The sequence below is a fragment of the Galeopterus variegatus genome, unplaced genomic scaffold (genome assembly GCF_000696425.1).
Source record: "Galeopterus variegatus unplaced genomic scaffold, G_variegatus-3.0.2 Scaffold1947, whole genome shotgun sequence".
Lineage (NCBI taxonomy): Eukaryota > Metazoa > Chordata > Mammalia > Dermoptera > Cynocephalidae > Galeopterus > Galeopterus variegatus.
In genome coordinates, this window is record NW_007728058.1 from 153,591 (window position 1) to 175,036 (window position 21,446).

The 21,446-nt window shown below is 40.1% G+C and overlaps 2 protein-coding genes across 2 annotated transcripts in view; one reads left to right on the forward strand and one right to left on the reverse strand.

The window, feature by feature from the left end:
• The window catches only part of MED12L (mediator complex subunit 12-like), a 287,707-nt gene that overhangs the window by 133,165 nt on the left and 133,096 nt on the right, over positions 1–21,446 (forward strand). The gene's annotated exons all lie outside the window — the stretch shown is intronic.
• GPR87 (G protein-coupled receptor 87) lies at positions 1,261–20,709 on the reverse strand. The gene is made up of 3 exons (XM_008579719.1): positions 20,471–20,709; positions 5,868–5,999; positions 1,261–2,386 (listed from the first exon to the last, which is right to left on the reverse strand). The coding sequence occupies exons 2-3, from the start codon at positions 5,899–5,901 to the stop codon at positions 1,344–1,346; spliced, it is 1,077 nt and encodes a 358-aa protein (XP_008577941.1). The 5' UTR covers positions 5,902–5,999; positions 20,471–20,709; the 3' UTR covers positions 1,261–1,343.

A 21,446-nucleotide genomic window follows, 5' to 3' on the forward strand; every position in this document is an offset into this window, starting at 1 on the left:
GTCACCAATCCCTCTGCCATACCTAGCTCACTAGACACTTTGTAGTCCCTGAGTCCTATTGCTGTACCTGACAATGGTAGTTGTTATTGGGCTAAGTTAGTCTTCCGCCCTCATTTTTGCTCATTTTAGCTTAGAGTTTTGCAGAGTTTCACAAGAATCTAGAAGGAGTATTGCATTGTGTGATACATGTGTGTGTTTTGTCTCTGTTAACCACAGTCAGCAAACATGCCTTAACTCCTCCTCTGTCAGTGCTTCTCCAACCTTATGGGACAGTGTCAGAAACAAATAAGGCACTTAATGCTCACACAGCTGATGGCTGTGACAAAGAAGGAGGCTCAAAGGTTTACACTGAAGGAGATAACTCTTAAGATTTAAAAGGTTACTGTTGTACTTTTTGATTTGACTTATTGAACTCAGTCCTTCAACTTATGGTTATATTTTTAAATTAATGATATCCTATTAAAGTTGGAGTATAGTTTAAAGGGAAGACTATTTTACTAATAGTTTTTCTAAAATAGAGGAACTGTTAAATGGCTGTTTGAACTAAGTTTACTCGATTATTAACTAGGCATCCATATTTCTTCTCTACCCTTAGCACATAAGGATTTAAATACATCATAGGTGTATATAATAATGGCAAATGTAATTTCAGAGTATATGTCTCAAATCTACTTTAATATTCAATCACATTTTTCCCCCTCTGAAGTAGCCTATTTATAATCAGTTAGTTGAATTCATTCTTTTCAATGTTTGTTTAGAAAAATACAGCTGAACCTCTCCTCCCTCTTCCCTGCCCAACCCCACACAGACAAGTTTTTCTTATGTGCATGAGACATTGATAAACCCAGCAAGGTGGTGATGGCCAAAGGTCTTAGATAATTCATAGATGGAATGACAGAAGACTTAGTAATCAATATTTGCTCAGTTATATCCACATTAAATGAGCTGTGTTGAAAATAGCGTTTTCTTGTCAAATCCTGAACGTCAAGGCTAAACAATTCTCTTCTCCATACTTTCTGTTTTCTGAAAAAGCGGCTTCAGAGCAGCATCTCCTGGAGGACAGCGACAATGCATCGATGTGGCCGTGGCTCTTTCTGCCCCTTCAGTCTGCTCCTTAAACTTTGAGCGTGAACCCCACTGCTGCTTATGTCTTGTTTATCTCACTTTCTGCTATGCCTTAATGCTTTTCTTCATTTCAAATTATGCCCCAATTTCATACCAGTTTATCTTTTTTAAATCTGTATTTTGATGGGCTCAAGCAAGGATAATGAAAAGAAATATTTATTTACACTTTGTACATATTGATGCTTACAAACAAGAGAAGGCTTAGTGGCCTCTAATCTCTACACGTCAGTATAATCATAATATATGCGGACTTCGGATCTTCTGACACTTTGCAGTGATCTGATGCTTTCGCTCCTGGTTCTGATATTTGATTTCTTGAACAGCCTTCTTGAAAATGACCTACACATGAAAAAGTAAATTATTGGATCCAGGCATACATTGCATGCAGACAAGAAAAGTGTCATTTCTTTGCAGTAGTACAGGATTTTGTGTGCAGATTGATCTAAAAGCCTGTCTAAGTGACTAAAAGTAAAAGGAATTCTGCACAAGTGATATGGTAGAAAGCAGGTAAAAAACACAGCCACAACCACCCTGATGCTCTGGTTGTGTTTTCGCTTTCGGCTTGACTGACTTATGAATTGCCTGCTGGATTTGTGGATGTACCTGGATATGGCTATGTAACACCCAATCAGAATCACCAGCACAGCCACAAACAGGCAGCTGTTAATGTAGATGACTGCCTCATGCCATTTGATTCCCAAGGGACTTTTAAGCTTCATGCAGTCTTGGATATTTTCCTTAGTTGGTTGGCCATTTGTTAGGATGATGTTTGGCAAAGACAGAACAGTCATGATCACCCAAACACAAACAGATAAAACCTTCGTAAAGGTTATGCTGTACATGCGAGAGTCCCCAAATGGCTTCACCACCTTCAGATAGCGATCAATGCTTATCAGCCCGAGAAACACGATGGAAGTATACATGTTTGCATAAAAAAGAACGGAAGTGTATCTGCAGAGGATAAAGTTGAAGTACCAAGGTCCAAATCCTGCATCATGGACTATTCGAAATGGAAATGTCATTGTCATTATGAGGTCAGCCACCACTATGTTTTTCAGATAAAATATGAAGCTGGTTTTATTCCTGATATGGAAGAAGATCCACACTGCTAGACCATTCAGCAAGATGCTTGCCACAAAGATAATGAAGTAAAGCACAGGCAAGACGATAGTGTCAAATTCGTTGTTAAGGGTGGCGTTCTTTCCCGTTCCATCACTCGTGTTACTTGGAGTGTGACCGCCTTGTCCATGCAGCTCGTTATCTGTAGGAGAAGTGGGAAGACGTCACTTCAGTGGGTGGCACGCATGCCCTACAGCCACTAGGCCCCCTGACAGGCTGAACTCTTGTTATGTTGGTGAGTTTAAAGATGTCATCTGTGATCGAAAGAATCACATTGAGGGCTTTGTTAATGTTTTGAGTGGTCAAAGAATCAGTGACCTTCCCCCTCAACACTCCTTACCCACACCAAAGTCCCTTGAGTAAAAGGTCATATTTCTGATTCCTTATACCAACCTTTTGAAACTAGAGATAGCAGTGTAAATTATCCTGGCTTTTAATTCAGCGTCTGATATCATTACAGATAGAATCAACAACATCAGGGGCAGAAAAATAAAATTTCCTATAGTAAGAAAATAAAACAGCTACTACATGGTTATTGTTTCAGTGTAGTCTTTGGTGCACTCTTTGAGTATATCTTTTATCCCCCTCAGTTTTAAGCTGTTTAATCATCAAGAGTCGGAAATAAGAAAATAAAACGGCTACTACATGGTTATTGTTTCAGTGTAGTCTTTGGTGTACTCTTTGAGTATATCTTTTATCCCCCTCAGTTTTAAGCTGTTTAATCATCAAGAGTCGGAAACTAGCAGGTCATTTTGGATTTTTTGCCTATTACTTTCTTATAGTACTTAAGAACCTTTAGAAATGATTGTTAGGAATAGAAATAAAGTTTCTTGGCATTTTTTTTTAAGTAGAAAGAAAACATACTGTCTTCTGAAGTTACAAGAAAAGTCTTGGGTTAAAGTAGACCTGACTCACTTATTCTCTTAAGTCCCTTTTCATCTTAGTAGAACATAAGTTGTTGGTAGGTATGAAGATTACTGCTGGTTATTATAAATATTTACACACCATCTTGTGCATTTTTAATAAAATGTATCTGTATAGTTGAATATCTACAAATATGTGTTTCTCTGTAGTCCAATGAAAAATGCTGATTTTGTTTTCTCATTCTTAAAGAAGACAACTTATTAATAATAATTGTAGGCTGGGACATTCATTTACAAGGCTAGATCATACCTATTACATGTATTATATAAATTTCTTTAAACGTTTTGCTTTTTTGGAATTTTTAGTTTATGATATTTAAAGACTTATATACCATACCACTCCATCATGTTATCAGTGAAATGGTTTACAAGTGTTTGGTTTATATGGCAGCCATGAAAGTGGGCCTCTGAGATCTCTGTGCTCCAGATCCGTCACCACCTTCTTGCTGTTGCCACACTTCCCAGGGACTGCTCCCAGCTCGTAGCTGAGCACCGCAGGGATAGTAAGCCCAGCCTGCTCCTGCAAGAGGAGGGCTTCCTCTGATGAGTGACTTTGGCTAGAGGCTGCTCACCCTGGTCAAAACTTTCTTCAAAAGGCACTGTAGTCTGACTTTTCCCACTCAACCTCCTCCCTACCTCCCCCCCTTCCCCTCTCCTACATGGTGGTTTGAGGGCTGTCCCAGCCTCCCACTTCCCTCCCAATTCTCCCCTGCATCAATTTCTGCCAGTGAATCTCTTGGCCATCCAGTCACGTTCTCTTATCTGCTTTCTTGGAGAACTTGAACTAATACAGTTCACAAATGGACTTTTTGGCTATAAGGTTAGAAGGAAGGTCATTCCTGAAATTTTACTTTTCACTAATCAATAATACTTACTATAGTAACAGTTTGTTTTGGAATGATTTTGTTTTAGAAGTAACAGCATGAATTTAGCCCTCATTTCCCTACAGACAGGCAGTTTAGTATATATTTTGGTTCCCTTCTTTGAAGAGAAACGGGGAAGATAGTTTTGATGATTATAATCCGAAAACAGGTTTTTAAATTGCTGCCTGAAATTTAAGTGCAGGCTCTTCCAGAGTTACCTTGTCCTCTTTCTAATTCTTTCCCTTTTATTTCTTGCTATGAGTGTCTTTAAAAACTGGTTTTCCTGGCCTAAATATCCTTACACAGGCTACTAATTTATACCTGGACTAGCCTGTTATGAAATCCACAGTATTATTAAGCTTTACAACTTTAAAATGCCTGATTCAGCTGCCATCTGTATTACTGCTGCCAGTTTCAAATATTGTCTTGAACAGTATCACTCAAGCCTCTTTTGACTTAATGAAGTGTTGCAGTCTTGCCTGTATCTGCACCAGAAGATCCAAATCAGCATCAGTGCCATTAGAAGCTTCTTAAGATGCGTGTTTTTTACCGAGTTAAGATATCGGCTTGAATTAATTTTTCCAATTAAAGTATTATCAGTCACTTTCATTTAACCCAGGATAGAACCCTTAGGGAAGTGGAGAGAGGACAGGTTAGTTTTAATCAGGATAAAGGGTCCCGCTGAGGCACACAGCCTGAAAAGGAGCCGTTACATCATCTCCTGAAATGATGGCTATCCCTTGCAACGCTTATGAGTTGCTTTTCAAAGCCCTTGTAAATTCAGATAGAATAATTCACTGGCTACAGCACACCAGGCATGGAGTGTTTGAGCCCTCAGTGCTGGCTCTCTGCATGGAATAATTTTGCTGGGTCTTCTGAGAGTTAAGTACTTTGCAGACATTTTTTAAAATTTTTTTTATTTTATTCCTTTTTGTCTTTTTTACTGACCGGTAACGGAATCGCAACCCCCAGTGTCGCGCCCGTACCGGGGACCGGCAACGGGATCGCAACCCTCAGTGTTGCGCCTGCACCACTCTCAGCCAGTGAGCGGGAACCGGTCTCCACATGGGATCTGAACCCTCGGTGGGAGCGCTGCCACACTCCCAAGCTGCGCACTCTCCAGTGCGCCACCGGGCCGGCCCCTTTGCAGACATTATTTTGAGCATAGTATCTCGGACTTAGTAGGTATTCTCTCTGTAACATAGGTGCTGATTATAATTTGTCATCAATAGAGGCACATTGTGAATGATAAAAAGAGAGATGAAGAATCTTGGCACTTTTTGCCTTTGGTGAAGCTGCATCATTGCTCACTGGGGCGTGCCACTCTTTGGCACAAAATGTGAAAGTATCGACATAGGCCACTGCTCTACCTGCCAGGTGGGAATGAAATAATAAAGTCATGCAAATTATAGGGTGTCACTGCCATGGCACAACTGCCCTTGTATGATCATCTTCTAAATAGTTACCCAGTAGTGTAGGTAGATGTTGTCTTTGGTCTCGGGAACTTCAGTGAACCTTAGTTTAGGCTATTTAATGTGGGAAGTGGTATGTACTTAGCTTGGATTTAAAAATCTTAAGTGTTAATTTAACCCTACTCATCATTTTAGAGATGGTCTGTAAAGGAAACGAAGTTTAAATGAAATAATAGCAAGTTAAATTTATCTCAGTGATGCCTTCCTGCATGTTTGCTGTTTTATACTCAATGAAAGGCAAGGCTAAATGCTGGTTTATTTTGTTCATTGGTTCTGTGACCATTGAAACACAAAAATTGTCACGCAGTGAAAATAACAGTCATTGATCAAATGAGTTTATCTCTGCATCTTTTCCTATGGCTTACTTGGTAGTTTTGCAAGTGTCAAGTTGAGCCCCATTCTTTAGTGGTGATGCGCTGTAAGCAAGAACGTGTGTCAGGAAACACTCGGGGATGGTTGAGGCATGAGTTCAGCATAGGCTATTCCTGGTTTGATTTCTAGGGGAGAAAAGTGGAAAAAAAAATTAACTAAGGAATTCGAATATACCGTATTTCAATTTTTTCAGTTAAAAAAAATTTTCTTTGTTATAAAGAAAACACATACTCTTTGGATATGAACACTTGTACCACACAAGAGTTGTCTATTTTTGTGTCTTTTTTCAGCGTGCCATAAAGTATGTCTATTATGTGTTTTTTGGCTAAATATCTTAACTTTTCTGAGCTTCAGATTCTTCACAACACTTTGATAAAGATTTACTGAGATCATATGTGTATGTGACGTTGGATAATGTAAAACATTATTTCCCCCACCCCTTTTTCTGCAGCCTGGTCTGTTCTGTTTTCTGTCTTCTCTGAGGTGTTGACCAAAGAGAGAAGAAACCCTGGGAACCGTTTTGGAAAGTACAGCTACAGTAAAATATACTTACGGAATAGTTTACTATAGGGGAAGTCATACTGTTTCTCATGAAATGAAACCATGAGGGACTTTCATGTTACCTCATTGATGGTGTTCATATACCACAGAGCTGTTAAGAGACCCCACGTAACCTCATCCCTTCCAAGTAGAAAGCAAAAGTCTGGCTGGTGTAAGCAATTACTTTTGTCCTTTTACATTTGCAAGAGTCAGCAGGACAAGGACACTTTGAAAGCAAAAGTATGTTTAAGAGTTTTGCAATAAGTGGAGAGACACTTATTCTTTCTTTTTTTGTTACTGTTTCCCTTTCTCTTGTCCACCAGTATCACATGCAGGTAAGGTACTTTGGATTTGGTAGTAGGTTGAAAAAAATGGTTTGCCAATTTTCAGTGATTCCCTTCCTGCCCGCCCCAAATCAGCTCTTTTGAGAGTTTAGACCCTCCCATCCATATCTCATCTTGATTTGCTACACTATGTGGTCCGTAACAGACATTCAGAAGATATAAAAGATAATTTTGGGCTAATGGAACATAGATGATGATTGGGGCTCCTAGAGTTTCTCCTTTGTTGAGACCAGCATTGCATTATTTTTAATGTAAGGCAAGGAGATGAAACCCTACTTTCTTTTTACCAAAGTTTACTGGGGAGAATGATCGAGGCATTAATTTTTTAAACCTTGTAATAATTTTTTAAACTTCATAATAATGATCTAAAAAGCTTGAATCCAACTTCTCATGGAAACATTTTAAGGAATTTACCTGAAAAACACATCTTTAATTTTGTGTTTCTCTGTTCCCAAGTTATGCAGTTTTCTTCTCCCTGACTTCACTCATAGTTCACTTGTTGACAGCAGCAGTGAGAGAGAAAGACAGCAGGCAGTTCACCATTGAGGAGGACACAGAAAAGAGACTGGGAGAAAATACTTGCATATCACATTTCTGATAAAAGATTTATATTCAGAATATGCAAAGAACTTGTACAACTTCCTCATGACAAAACAACACAGTTGAAATATCGTCAAAAGATGTCTAGATGTTTCACGAAGAGCACATGAAAAGACACTCAACGTCATTAATCAGTAGTGAAATTCAAACTAAAACCACAATGTAATACCATTTCAAATCTACCAGAGTGCTATAAATAAAATAATAGACAATAACAGATGTTGCCAGGGATGTGGAGAGACAGGAACTCTTATGCATTGCTGGTGAGAATTTAAAATGGTACTGCCACTCTGGAAGCAATTTGGCAGTTTCTTTAAAGTTAAAACTAAATCTCTCATACGACCTAGCAATTACATTCCTAGGTATCTACCCAAGAGAAATGAAAAATATGCCCATGCAAAGACTTGTATGAAGGTGTTTATAGTAGCATTTTTTATTATAGTTAAAAGCAGAATGAACCCAATTTCTGACTGGAGAGAGGATAGACAAAACACGGCTTAGTTATACAATGGAAAGAAATGAGATATAGCTACCATCTGGATGAGCCTCAAAAACACCTTGCAGGGGAAAGAAGCTGGACACAAAAGACCACATACCATTTAGACGAAAATGTCCAGAAAAGTTATATCTATAGAGGCATAAAGTAGATTAGTGTTTGCTGGGGTTGGGGGCTGGAGTGCACGTTAACTATAAAGCGTTCATGAGGAATTTTATTGGAGTGATGAAAACTGGATTATGGCAATGGTTGCACAAATCTCTAAATTTACTAAAAATCATTGAATTATAGACTTAAAATGGATGAAAATTATAGTATGTGAATTATATCACAAAATTAAAAAGGAAAAAAGAGTACACAGAAAAGGAATAAAAACAGGCTCACTGTGTAAGAATGGATGAGTTTTCAAGACCAAGGAAAAAGTACATAAAAAGCACACTCCCTGTCCTCTGTTTAAGACAGTAGGGAAATGTAAGGGAGAGAGCCTCCCCCTGACGCAAGTGAGGGTGCTGCTTAGTGAACTGTATGATGCGTTTACGAGTCCTTCCTTTGGCATTGGGTTCATAGATCAGACACACTGGATATGGCTGGCAATTTGTACTTTTTGAGGATTCATATTCCCGTTTTCTTTATAATTCCTGTTGGTAGTTGGAGTTTTGGTTAGTTCAGACATGACATTTGGATTTTCTGGGATCAAATTTGTTACACAGGTTTGGGAAATGATGTTTTATTCTCTTCTACTTGCTTCTGAGAGTTTCCTCTCTCTCCATTTTCTTTACTACTGTCTCTGAATGAAGTCCGCCAAGTTTAAGTCACAGCCCCTCATTCTTCTCTTTCTGTTTTTCAATAGAATTCATGTCTATGATGGCTCCATAATTTCTCTTTTTTACCCCCAAACTCCAAACTTACATTGGGGTGTGTCATATGTCTGCATTTTCAAGTTCAGCTCATCTAAACATTAACTGTTTTGCCCTTTCTTCAAAAGAAACCACTTTTCCTTTAGTCTGTAAGTTCAGAACCTCAGTACTCCATTTGGTACCTCTCTCTTCCTTGCCCCTCATCTACTCAGTTACTTATTTCCATGTCATTCTTTCTGTTTCTTCTGTAATACCTTACGTTTGCTTCTGTCTCTGCTTGCTCCTGCCTGGTCATCCAGATCGAGGCCCTCCTCGTCTCATGGTGGGTCACTGTCCTGACCTCCCTTCTGGTTTTTCTGCTTCTTGCGTCATCCCTCTCAAGTCTCTCTGCTTCTTGTTGTCAGATTCATCTTTCTAAATCGCCCACATAGTCATGCCTTTCTTTTGCTCCCTAACCCTGCATTATTGTAGGGTAGGGCAATTCTTGAATTATAATTACTAATCAAAGATAAGGAGTTATTAGTTAATTAATTTTTATATTTTATTTATTTATTTATTTTTGTTTGTTTTTGGCGGCTGGCCACTATAGAGACCCAAACCCTTGACCTTGGTGTTACAACACTGCACTCTAACCAACTGAGCTAACTGGCCAGCCAGGAGTTATTTTTGTAGTGTTGAAGATTATGGAGTGTTGAAGATTATGAAGCCAAAAACATGCTGCATTCTGGAAATTAATTAAAAGTTGACAGTAAACTTTGGGGATATCTGCTTGCCCCATAATCTTTGGAATCATGGATACGATAATATCTACTTTATAGCATCATTATGAGATTAACTTGAATATACATTTATAAATTAAGTGCTTTATAAATGTTAGTTTGTGCTTCTGTTATTCCTGTTCATCCTTGCCTAAATGAAATTCAAGATCACTTTTCTTTTATTGGGAATCTCTACTTTAACCGAACTGTTGACTCTCAGGGCCATGCCTTATGGTTAACCAACCACTGGCTTTTCTTCATACCCATTCCTGTTCCTTGCATGACCTTCTCCCCACCCCAACCCCCACCCCCTCTTTCCTACCGTGGAAACCTCTACCTCTTCTTCAGTGCCAACCATACCTGGTCTCATTTGTAAGGTCACTTATTGAGAGTCTGTTCATGCTTTATGCTCTGGGTTTGTAAAGATGAGGGTAGTATGTTTCAGCCCTCAAAGTCTAGTTGAGAATCCAGAAGTAAACAGACTATTTCAATATAGAGTGGAAATACAGAGGGAAGCAGAGGTTGGGGAGGGTCCATGGCTGGTGTGAGGTCTGGGTTGTGGTGGGTTTGCCTGAGGTTCAGTGGGAAAGAGCACATGGAATTGCTGCATGTGGCTGAAGATAAGGTGTAATAATCTACTCGGGGGTGATGGTGGCATTGAGGGAGAGATGTGACAGATTTGAGGCATATTAAGGAATTAGTGGCTGAGTGACATTGATGAAAAGGGAGGAGGAGTGTTGTAGACCTTCCAGGCAGTGGTGTTGGTTTCTTTTACTGATGTGGGGCCCATGAGAAGACATGTTGGGATGGGTGGAGTTCAGCTTTGGATTTGTTGTGTTCACTGTGCCTTATCGTATGCAGGTGGAGATACCCACTAGATGATTGAAGAGACAGGTCTGGAGCCCAGGGAAGTGCTCCCGGCTGGTGATGTAAATTGAAGGCCAATGGAAAGTAGGTGATAGAAGAAGCTGTGGAAATGGATGAGGTTGCTCAGAAGGAAACTACACAGTGGAGTGAGGATAGCAGAGGGCTGAGCGAGATGTTTTCAAGGGGCAATTTTAGGGAAAGAGAAGTACCCATAGGAGTGGACAGAGAGTTGGGAGGACTACCAGGAAAGAGTAATGTCATGTGAGTGAGAAGAGAGTCTAAGAAATGAGGACTTGTGCCTAGTTTTATCCCGTGGGGAGTCAGTGACATAGGACAGCAAAGTGCCGTGGGATGGGATTTGGTCATAGAGAGGTCACTGGGCTGTACTGTGTGTGTGTGTGTGTGGTGGGGAGGGCAGGGTGGACGTTGGGGGCAGAAGCAGGAGCCTGATGCTGGAGTGCTGGGTAGTGCTTGTGAAGTGAGGAGAGGAGGCAGCGATGTCAGACAGCACTTCCCAAGGATAACGTGCCTGTGACGGGAAGGAGACAGAGAGGGTGGGAGGTAGAGGTAGAGGTGGGATTGTTGGAAGATTTTGTTAAGTGTATCAGCTAATGCCTGGCATTTTAAAATTGTATTTTTCTAGTGTGGGTAAAATACCAAAACAAACAAACAAAAACAACAACTAAAAAACCCTGTCCTGACCTCTAGCCAAATATGGTGGCACCATGGTAGAGTGCAGAGAGCAAGGATTTGGCCTTCTGACATCTGGATCCCGATTCCAGCTCTGTTGCTGTCCAGCTTTTGGACCCTCCATTTCCTCATATATAAAATGGGCATAACGGTACGTCCACTATGGGGTGACTGCAAGGTTAAAATGAGATAGCGCTTACAAAGCAGCCTGCACAGTCGCGTGGTCATGCAAGTTCCTGTTGTATATTGTAGGTACACAGTCAAATTTATTTAGTGATTGGTAGGCTGGATACAGGGTAACAGAAGTCTTTGCCACCTTGTTTATACTGAGACTGTTGTGTGGTTTGTGGCCTAAGCCACACACTTGGATTTCTGCTCAAAGAGCTTGCCCTTTTTTAATTCGTCTCTGAGCCTCACCTGCCCGCTGTCTTTCTTCACAGTCTGCCCCTCGGCTTCAGGGCTCCCTGTGTGGTGTAGGGCAGTGTGGCTCTGCTTCCTCTGCATGTCCCAGCTCCTGCAGGGTGTTGCAATGAGGATTGCTTCAGCAATAGTAAAGGGCTCGGTTCCAGAACCTCACTCATGGGCGGGAATCCGGTCCTGCCACCTCCTGCTTCCCCAGCTGAGAGCTGATGAAACTACTCAAGAATGTGATGTCTGTGGTAGGCCCAGGTTTCACAGTTGCTCCTGAGGCTAGATGATATTGCTGCTTAGAGACTTTCTGTTTTTTTCAGCCACCCATTGATATTATCCTTTGGCTATTTTACTAACTGTGTTTCTATGTTGTTGATGGTAAGCTGTCTTTTTTAAATGAGGGTGGTGGAAAAGGATTAACATGTTCTCAGTTTCTCCTTCCTCTTAGACCCTGAACCTGTGGTTGATTTCTCAAGCAATCCCCAGAGCAATGCTATGACCTAGTTATTTTATTCTTTTTTTCCCCCCAGGTAGTAAGATACGAGATTCAGACAGCTTCATTAACTTGTCCCGACTCACACAGCCAGTAATGGGTAGAGCCAGGATTCATATCAAATCTGATTGAAACTGAAGTTACAGTTCTTTTTCGTACACTGTTGTGGAATAAAAATGAAGAATGATTCTGGGAGTTTATTTTGGAAGTCAGGAAGCAGGAGGGGAGTGTTAGGCTGAGGTGGTGGTTAGTTTTCCCCTCTAGGTCGTGTAGGAACTGCTCATCTTCCAAAGAGATATAGTTTTATTTGGCCTGAACAATGTTGGAAACATCAGGAGATTTCAAATAAGAATTCAGGTCTGGATCCTGCTGTGAAAGATGAGAAGATCTGCCAACACAAAGCGTGAATAGTCCAGCAGTATTAGCTGCCCCTTCCTGATAGAGAGCAAGCTTCAGTTCACTGGCCTGCACGACTCTTTGTGCTCCCTAAGTGCGGTTGCTCACGATGAACTTTTTGGACTTAATATTTGGTGGCAGTGGTTCTCAAATGACAGAGCTGTAATATCATTACCTCTCTTCTTTGTTTTCCACTTTCCAGTTTGCTCTCCAGAAGCTCACATCTGACACTGTGAGAGTATCTGAGATCTGGGGGGTTATTTTGTCACTTTGCTACTGAAAAGCTATCCTAAATCAATGCTGGTCTAGTCCTTAAATTCCTGTAGTAAAGATGTAATATTCACAAAAGTCAACTGATGCAGAGTTTCAGTTGAAAGGTACAGCCTCTCTTTCATGTTGGAATCACCTGTAACCTAAGAATGAGAGAGAGAGAGAGAGAGAGAGAGAGAGAGAGAGAGAGTGTGTGTGTGTGTGTGTGTATATTCACAAAAGTCAACTGATGCAGAGTTTCAGTTGAAAGGTACAGCCTCTCTTTCATGTTGGAACCACCTGTAACCTAAGAATGAGAGAGAGAGAGAGAGAGAGAGAGAGAGAGAGAGAGAGAGAGAGAGAGAGAGAGTGTGTGTGTGTGTGTGTGTGTGTGTGTTTTCTCCAACTACACTAAGAGCGTAGCTCTACTGAAAGCCTGGGGACAGAAGCAGGTTACCTCACTGGTTAGGAGTTGCCTCTTTTTGTAATGGAATGAAATCACTGTATTCGTAGGGCATTTCATTCATGCATGCTCAGATTCAGTTTCCCAAAGGTTCTGGGATGCAAAGCCCAGCAGGCCCCCATTCAGGTGTTTCAGGTGCTTCCCTGATGCTCTCTTTTCATAGTTGTGCCTGATATGTGTAGCCCATAATTAGGCATATTTTGGTTCACATTTAGACTTAACGTATCTCTTTTTTTCAGGTGACCTCAGGTCACTTACTTTGTGGGTGTATATTTATTTATTTTTTTTGGAGAGGGGAGGGCAGTATAAACTGGGTTGTAAACTCCCCAAAGACAAGGTTTGTTCTAATGGTTCTTTACAACCAGAGCCCCAAACTTGATTACTCCCTTTGTACAGAAAAGGAACCCCAGCAAGATTCAACAACTTGTTTATACAGATAATGAGAGGCAAAGCCAGGAAATTATTCTTCTCTGTGTACAGATTATTCCCTCTGTACAGAAAAGGAACCCCAGCAAGGTTCAACGACTTGTTCGTAAAGATAGTGAGAGGCAAAGCCGGGAAGTGGGCTGCAGTGGACGTGACCCCAGCTCAGGCTGCCTCGGCACTGTATTGCTTCACTTGCTTCGTGCAATGTCAGCAGTAGCCTGACTCGTACAAAGGGTCTCCGGACTATATTCAGTAGGTAAGTGTTAAGTTTTTGACTCAGTCTTTGAGTCTGTGATCCTGGGTCAAGCGTTTTACCTCGCAGCATTTCCTCATCTGTGAAATGTAGAGAATACTAAATACTGGGCCCAGTAACCAAAGGTGCTGTGCGAATCTGGTAAGATAACACATGCTTAGTTAATTTTATAGTGTATGTACTATAGTAATGTAAAGGTGTAAATTCAAGGCAAATAATATCTTTTTCCTGCTTAATAATAAAAGTCTTATTACTAATTAAGTCAGATTTTACAGTTCACTGAGTTGAAATGTGTATTTTTATTTTCTGTTGGGCAAAGTGTAACTTTACACGTAGGTAAATTCTGGATCATTGATGCAGGAGAGGCTGGTCAGAGAGGTTAGGAACCAGAATAGTGGTTTTAGATGAATATGTGCTAAGCTGAATACATTTCAAGTGACTTCTGGTCTGTTAAAAAAAATTCTCAGATTTCAAGATCCCAGTTAAAGTCTTGAGTTATTTGATTATCATTTATTAGCCTATTAAAAGAAGAATAATGCTTTCACAAGCTTACGTAGGTGCTATTCCTTGTTTTGGAAGGGTCATCCTGTGGCTTAAGCCTTATACTTAAGAGGTATAATTAGTCCTCATGGCGGTGGTCATGGCTATCTGATAAGCCCTCTGATAAAGGCATCGTGTGACTTTCTGGGCTGTGGATGTGGTGGTAGGCATTCTTCAGTCCTCTCCCAGTAGCATGGAGTCAGGCTAGCTACCCTGATTCTCCTAATCTTAGCTGAACCAAGTCTTCATGCTGTTTAAGTCAATGGAATAAGACATGTGCCCAAGAGAACAGTTTTCCTTTAGTTTTATCCCTTGTCTTCATTGTTAATTTTAAAATTCTCTAGTGAGGTCTGTAACATGAGTGGATACTTCACAGTTTTTATCAGCATCAGACCCTCACTGCTTCTCATTTTTCTCCTCTAATTAAAAAAAAAAGATACCACACTATGTAGTAAAAGGATCTGGCATCACATATAATGCATTTCATGAAAAAAAAATGTATATATACACGCATACATAACATTTTCTTCTAAGTAATTCCTACTTAAGTGAATTATTGACTTCTGGCATTAATTATCATTTATTTTAATAAAACAGTTTTCTCAAACTAATGGGAATACTTGAATCAAAATAATTCTTTCCAGGTTGATGTACGAAGACGGTTATTTCCTCAACTAGGAGAAATAGTAACCTCTGTGTTTGTGTATCCTAATATTTCCCACATGTGTTTTCCTCCTGCCTGTCACAGTTCCTTCAATGGTCTCCTCAGTCACAGCCCTCATTGGCTTCTTGTCTTGCACAGGGCACAACTCAAGCCCCTCTGGTAGGTGATGAGGCCCTCCTGACCTGACCCTGTCAACCCACCCACTTTGCAGCTCCCAAGCTCCCACACCAGGCCTTTCTTACCTGCCTTGCTTTTTGTTCTGAAAATCCCTTCCCTCCTTTGTCTACTAGGCAAGCTCCTTATACCACCTTCAAGTCTAACTCATCCGCCTCCTCTTCTCAAAGCCTTCCGTGTTCCCCCCTGTACCAGGTAAGTGCTCCTCAGTCCTTATCTTACTGCCTGCTTGCCCACACCTCCAGCTATTATGTTGTGTTTCTGTTGTTCTCTTGACTGCCTGAGAGTTCCTGTATTCTTCTATCTTCAGGGTCTAGCAGAATTCCTATAGGCACAGAGTCAGAGCTCAAAAAACATTTGACTTAATATTAGGCTCTCATGGACCTTGGCTCTCTCTCTGACCTAATCTCATCTTGGCAGACAGCTGCTAGGTTTTTTTTTTTCTTTCACGAATATCCTCTTTCGCCTTCCAAAGTAAGAGTACAACCCAGGGAGGGCTGAGAGAAGAGCGGGGATTGGTAGTTGGCCTTGCGTAGTGTGTGGCTGAAGACCAGGAGGACGGCTGATCAAACTCTGGGTGCTCCGATTTTTCTGGGTAGCTCACCGTGAAGTGAGGGGGCTAAAGTGGCGGGTTGCAAATTCAAATGCTGACAGCAGCCTCTCACTGTGTCTGCTCTTTGGGAGTTCAACACAACTTCAGTTTTCTGTGTAAGGACTCATGGGAGAAAGTTCTGTCTCATCTACATATTGAGAATAGTGTTTCTTTAGGCCTGCTAAGAATTTATCAACACTTATCCTTAAGCCTTCTTGTCTTCCTGCTGCAGCTGAGCTCTGCCTTAAGGCCCATCACTATCAGATAGATAGGAGTGAATGCATTTGGTGACTAAGCTCTCACACGGCTTTTAATTTCCCACCATTCTTTTTTATCAGGCCCCATTTTTTTATTATTTAAAATTGAGTTGAACTTATTAAGTATCTCTGTAACATACCTCAAAAAAAATTTTTTTTTTGAAGCAGGGGGAACTAGGCAGGGTCTAAAATAAAATAGCCAAGTGAGTACATTGGAGGGAGTGCTTGGTTAGCATGAAGTTAACTGGGTTGTAACTCATAGGAGAGGCAGACAGCATAGAATGGGGAAGTACTTCTAAGGGTAGAGGAGTTTGGCTTTGCCACCCTGGTTGTGAGAGTATCTTCCGGGATGGGGAGGGGTTGGGAAAGCCATCAAAGCAAGTGTTAGCATACCATGACACTTAACGTTTCAGGTGTCTGCAACTTGGAGCACTCAAACCAATTTCTGCATGGCCAATTATTTAGTGCCCGTCCGATTTGCAGTTTCATACAGACCATGGTCTAAATATAAACAGAGACCACGCTAAAGTCCCAACATGATTGTGTGATTTGGGTACATATTGGATACTCAGTGTTTCTGGGTCTGGGGATGAAATGTAGAGACAGTACTTGAGGTGTACTGGTGGCTCTAGGGAACTAAGTAGATAGTTTTTTTTTTTTTCATTTATGTATATTTTCTGTTGCTTACAGAATGAAATTAGAATGAAAGTTTTAGGATAAAGGGAAAAGGGAATTTTGATGTTTTGACAGATATTACAGTTTTATCTTTTCAACAGTTGTCATAATGGCATATGCTGATACACTGATATATAAATTACTTTTTGATGGCATTCACTGTTCTTTTATTCATTCATTTAGCTTTGTATAATATGGATAATACATAGACAGTATTGACCCAGTGTAAGCCATTATCTTGCTTAAGGTTTTCATCATTCATGTCTTTAAAATGCTTGGTTGAAACAACCAAAAATTAATTGTTGCTGTGGTTATTTAAGGACTGCATATTACTGTGAGCCTGGAGTATCCACAGTCTACTGAGTCATGGTATAAAGGACTGTCCTCTTTATAAATACGTCTTAGTAAATAATTATTTTTGCAGTTTTTAAAATTTGTCTTTTAGCTAGTTTATCTAAAATGTTTTGAAGAGCCCAATGACTAGTTTTCAGTTTTATTTATAGTCTTTGAGTCTGGCAGGTATGGGGAGGAACAAGATTGAACAGGCAGGTTATACACACCAGAAAGAGTATGGCAGGCCTGTAGATGCCTGCAGTCTGGAGGCAGCATGGCAGTTAGTAAGAACTCAATATTGAGATGCTACTTGAGTGGTAGTAAGACTTAGTACATCCAGTTTTCAAGTGAGGAAACTGAGGCACAGATAGGTGTGCTGTCTGTTGCTGGAGTGCTAGAGCCTGCCCACGATAACACAGCTAGTGCAGGCAGAGCCTGGACTGAACACAAGTAGGTCCGAGAGCTGCACTCTTCACTACTGCTCTGCCACTGCCTTCACACAGACTGTGCATCCGTGTGCTGATTATCACCTGATGTCTCCTCTGGGAAAGCTAGGAAATAAAGTAGCTCCAACTTGATTGCAGGGCATGATGCACCCAAGACAGGCATTTATCTACTATATCAAGTAGTATGGTAAAGATACAATAAATCTATATGATTTTACCTCTTAAACTACCTATGAAGAAGAGGTAACTGGTAGCAAATGGTGAGTTTGAGTAAAAACTTAAAAAGTAGTCAATAAAAGCATGCTGGACTGCAGGCAGACCGGATTCCAGATCAGAGCTCTGCCCCTTACTGGTATACTGCTTACGCCTCAGTTTGCTCAGTTGTAAAATGGGGGTAATAGTAGTATGCACCCTAAGGTTGTGTGAGTTTTTTAAAAAATAATATATGTTAAAATATGCAGTATTCTTGGTACCTATTCAGTTATCAATGTGTACTTGTTGTTTTAGTATTAAGGCTAGAAGGACAGTTTGGCATATGGGTCCTATCTAATACATTAGAAGTAGTCATTTAAGGAGTTTTTCTCTCCTTCCAAGAAGACAAATTATTAGAAATTACTGTATAAGAGAAATTATAGAACATTGATATGAATGACTTAATGTGATGTCTTGCACTAGGTGGAACTTAGTGCTCTTATTTAAATGTATTTTGGTGTAAATTTTTTCATGTTTGGCCAATAAGAATAGTAATGAAACAAAGTATGCTAATTAGGTACAGGACAGAGATCAAATGTTCTGTTCTGCCTGTGTTTGCCGTATAAGGAGATAGAAAGTTTGGAAACCATTGCTGGGTCAGAAAGGAGCCCAGCTTTAACCGTCAGCCTGAAGCAGGTGATTTGAGTCTCTGTCCTTGTTCACCTTGACGTTCTCCATGTGGCTCACCTTATCTGGCTTTTCACAGCAGGGCCACATTTGCCTCTGCTCTTGCCTCTGCTTCAGATGGTTACAGCTGTAAGAGCTATAGCTGGACCTTGCATTTGTGTTAATGCTCAACTTTCCACCTGACATAGGAAGAGCAAACAGTATTCATCTTCATCTTGCAGAGGAAGAATCTGAGACCTAGAGATGTCGAGATTTGATTAACGTCATGTAGCTGGCTAGGGACAGAACTGGGAGGATGTCATTTTTGGCTCTACCCAGTGCCCTCTCAAGCATTCCTGTGTATTTGGACCAAGGCTTGGGTTCTTTGGTAACCAACCTCAGCACCTCAGTATGTCTCCTGGATCATGGGAATGTAGAGATGCAAGGGGTCTAATCTAATCCTCTCATTTTACCTGTGAGGGAGCTCCTGGGGAAGTCAGAGGCTTTCCCACGTCATACTGATAAGTTTTGGTGCAATCAGCTCCAAACCCCAGGTCATTTTGCTGTGAGTCCTGGGCTTTCCACCCTAAACTGAAACAATTGTCTCATGTCTGTGTAGGAGACTGCTAGATGCTTCCAGGGAAATGACTGTACCTAGACTTCACCTCACTTCTGTTCTGCCTTCACCGTCGCATCCTTTATTGGTTTTTGAGGGATTTTCATGGATTTTCAGAGTTTTCTCACTTTAAGAGCATACAGAGAACAAAATGGCTGTTCTGGTCTCCTCCGTCTTAAATTTCTGTGGCATTTTCTCAGAACATGATATATTTTTTGTTCCTAAACAGAGTGAAACACTAAGATATCAAGGGAGGAAGAAAAGCAGGCTGACTCTGAAGGGCACAAACAGCCGAAACTTAAATAAAAACATTCGTTCTAACTTAGTCTTCCTTCTCCACCCACATCCCTGAGTGCAGTAAGCCTCTCAGCATATCATCCCTGGGGAAGAAATTTTCCCTTCAGTGTCTTCATGAAATAGTTAAGGTTTTCTGGCTAAATACCTTTATTTCTTTGTAGGCTACATCTTTAAATATGGAATTCAGCAGCCAGACTGCTCCTCTTTCCCCTTCTCCTTAACCCACATCTACCTGCAACACTTTTCAAATAGATGTCAGAAGCAAGAGTCTGAGGATGGACTAAGAGAGGACATGTCTCCTGGATCCCTAACCTCATGGAGAGGTTAACCTCGAATTGACAGAAATAAGAATGACATGAGGGTGTCTGGCGTTTTTGCCCCCCAAATATGAAGTAATATAGTTCCAATTTGTTTATCTTCATATTGCTAGTAAATTGGAGGCTCTAATTAGAATTATGAAAGGAAACTGTTGTTAAAAGTGTTAATATACCTAACATGAAAGCAGATTCAATTTAAGAATGTGATGTAAAATTCTACAGTAGATAAATCTTAACCTAATGAATCAAAAAATCATTCTACCGTAGGCTCAGCTACTTTTTAAAATCCTTATTATAACGTATAAGAGATGAAATCTTTGTGCTTGCTTCTTGTTTTCCTCACTGAAGTGAAAACTTTGAAAGTTTGAATGTGGAACAGAACTAAGCAGTTACTAACCTGTTTGTCAGTAGCCGGGCAGTTTTCTCAGTACCTTTCCTGACATGTTTTAACATGATTTCTTAAGGGATCAGAATGAGGATTGTCCTGTTCTTTGTGGTACAATGAAAAGATTGAGATTCTTTTATCAAAATGAGGCAATTAGGACAGGAAAGAATATTTTTTCTTTTGGTCTCCTCTTTAAAAAGTGGATGGAAAGATTATGAAGCAAATTTAACTTTTAGGTCTTGGAAAACAATTATGAGGGACTTTGGATTTAACTCATCTAATAGAATAAATGTGGTAAGAAAAAAAAAAAATTCGCTGAATAGAGTGATAGCCAAAAGGTTGTTTCCACTGTTGAAGGCACAAATGCAGTTACCTGTTCTGCCTGCCTTGAGTTAGAAACAGTGAAGCTTTGTGGCCCCTGTCTCGGAAAGTGCTGCCTCCCGAGGAGGATCTACACGTCTTACACTCAGTCAGCATTCCAATTTCTACTTTGTCCTCAAACCTCAGACTTAAGCGGAAGTACACTTACAGTCTTAATCGGTGCTGTGTCCTATCACCATGGCTTTGAAATTTAAAAAATGTTAAAAATTTTCATTTACCTTTCATTGCGGTGGCTGGCTGTCCATTCACCTGATACGGGTGTCTTCAAGTTGAGACAGGCTTCTTGTATCTAGAGTATGCCTTGAAGCTAAGGTTGGCTGAGAAGTGGGTTTTCTCGTAAAACATAAAAAATAAGCATTTTTCCTCCTGTCAGAGAAGGTGGATTGTCCTTTGGGGCACCCTTTCAAATTCTCCTGCCCGGGAACAACTGGAGCAGCTAGCTCTCTTGCTACTGTAAATGACTCATGTCTAAGAGTAAGTGAGATTTGTACACTAGGGAAGAGCATTTCCTGAACCTGCAGGAATCAGATGGTGATTCACCTGAAGGGAACACAAAGGGCTGGAACCTAGAATGCCAGAAGACTGATCTGTGGGGGGTGAAATCTCAGGTTGGGTCCAACTAATCGGATCCAATTTTTAGGTCATTTTTTTGGCTTCCTATTGCTAATTAGAAAATATGTATTTACAGCCTTCCTGCTAATTAAATTCAGGATTTAAAGGAATAAGAATATATTTTGAGAGATGATATTAAAAAAATATTATTCTACATATTTTTAAAGACTAAAATTAAAATGCATTTATAGTAGTAATTGATAACTTTGAAAACCTGTAGTCTTATTTTAGAATCTGATGAAATCTATAGATCTATCTTCATATATACATAAATATTCAAAATTTTAAATAAAACTACTTAAGGATAGGTTCACTAAATCCTATGAATACTGTTCATCAACATAACACAATTTGTTTCACTCTTTTTAAAAATTGTCCCACAATGACAAAATTATGCAATCAGATCACTTTTTTTTTTTTTTTTTTTTAAGTTTGGAACTTTCAGATAAAAATTTCCAAAAGATTCTGATATTTTCTTGAATACAACATTTAAATAAATAAAATTTTAGCAAACGGAATTAAAACCTATTGTTATTATGGATGATGATAAATGAAAATAATCAAAGATGGAAAATTTTTTGA

What these genes read in the sequence shown, in the direction of transcription:
- GPR87 (XM_008579719.1), bottom strand. Translation starts at nt 5,901, where the DNA reads ATGGGGCTCAACTTGACACTTGCAAAACTACCAA. An exon ending in GACACTTGCAAAACTACCAA is followed by an intron (nt 2,387 to 5,867) that starts GTAAGCCATAGG and finishes CTTCTCCTACAG; the next exon opens with ATAACGAGCTGCATGGACAA.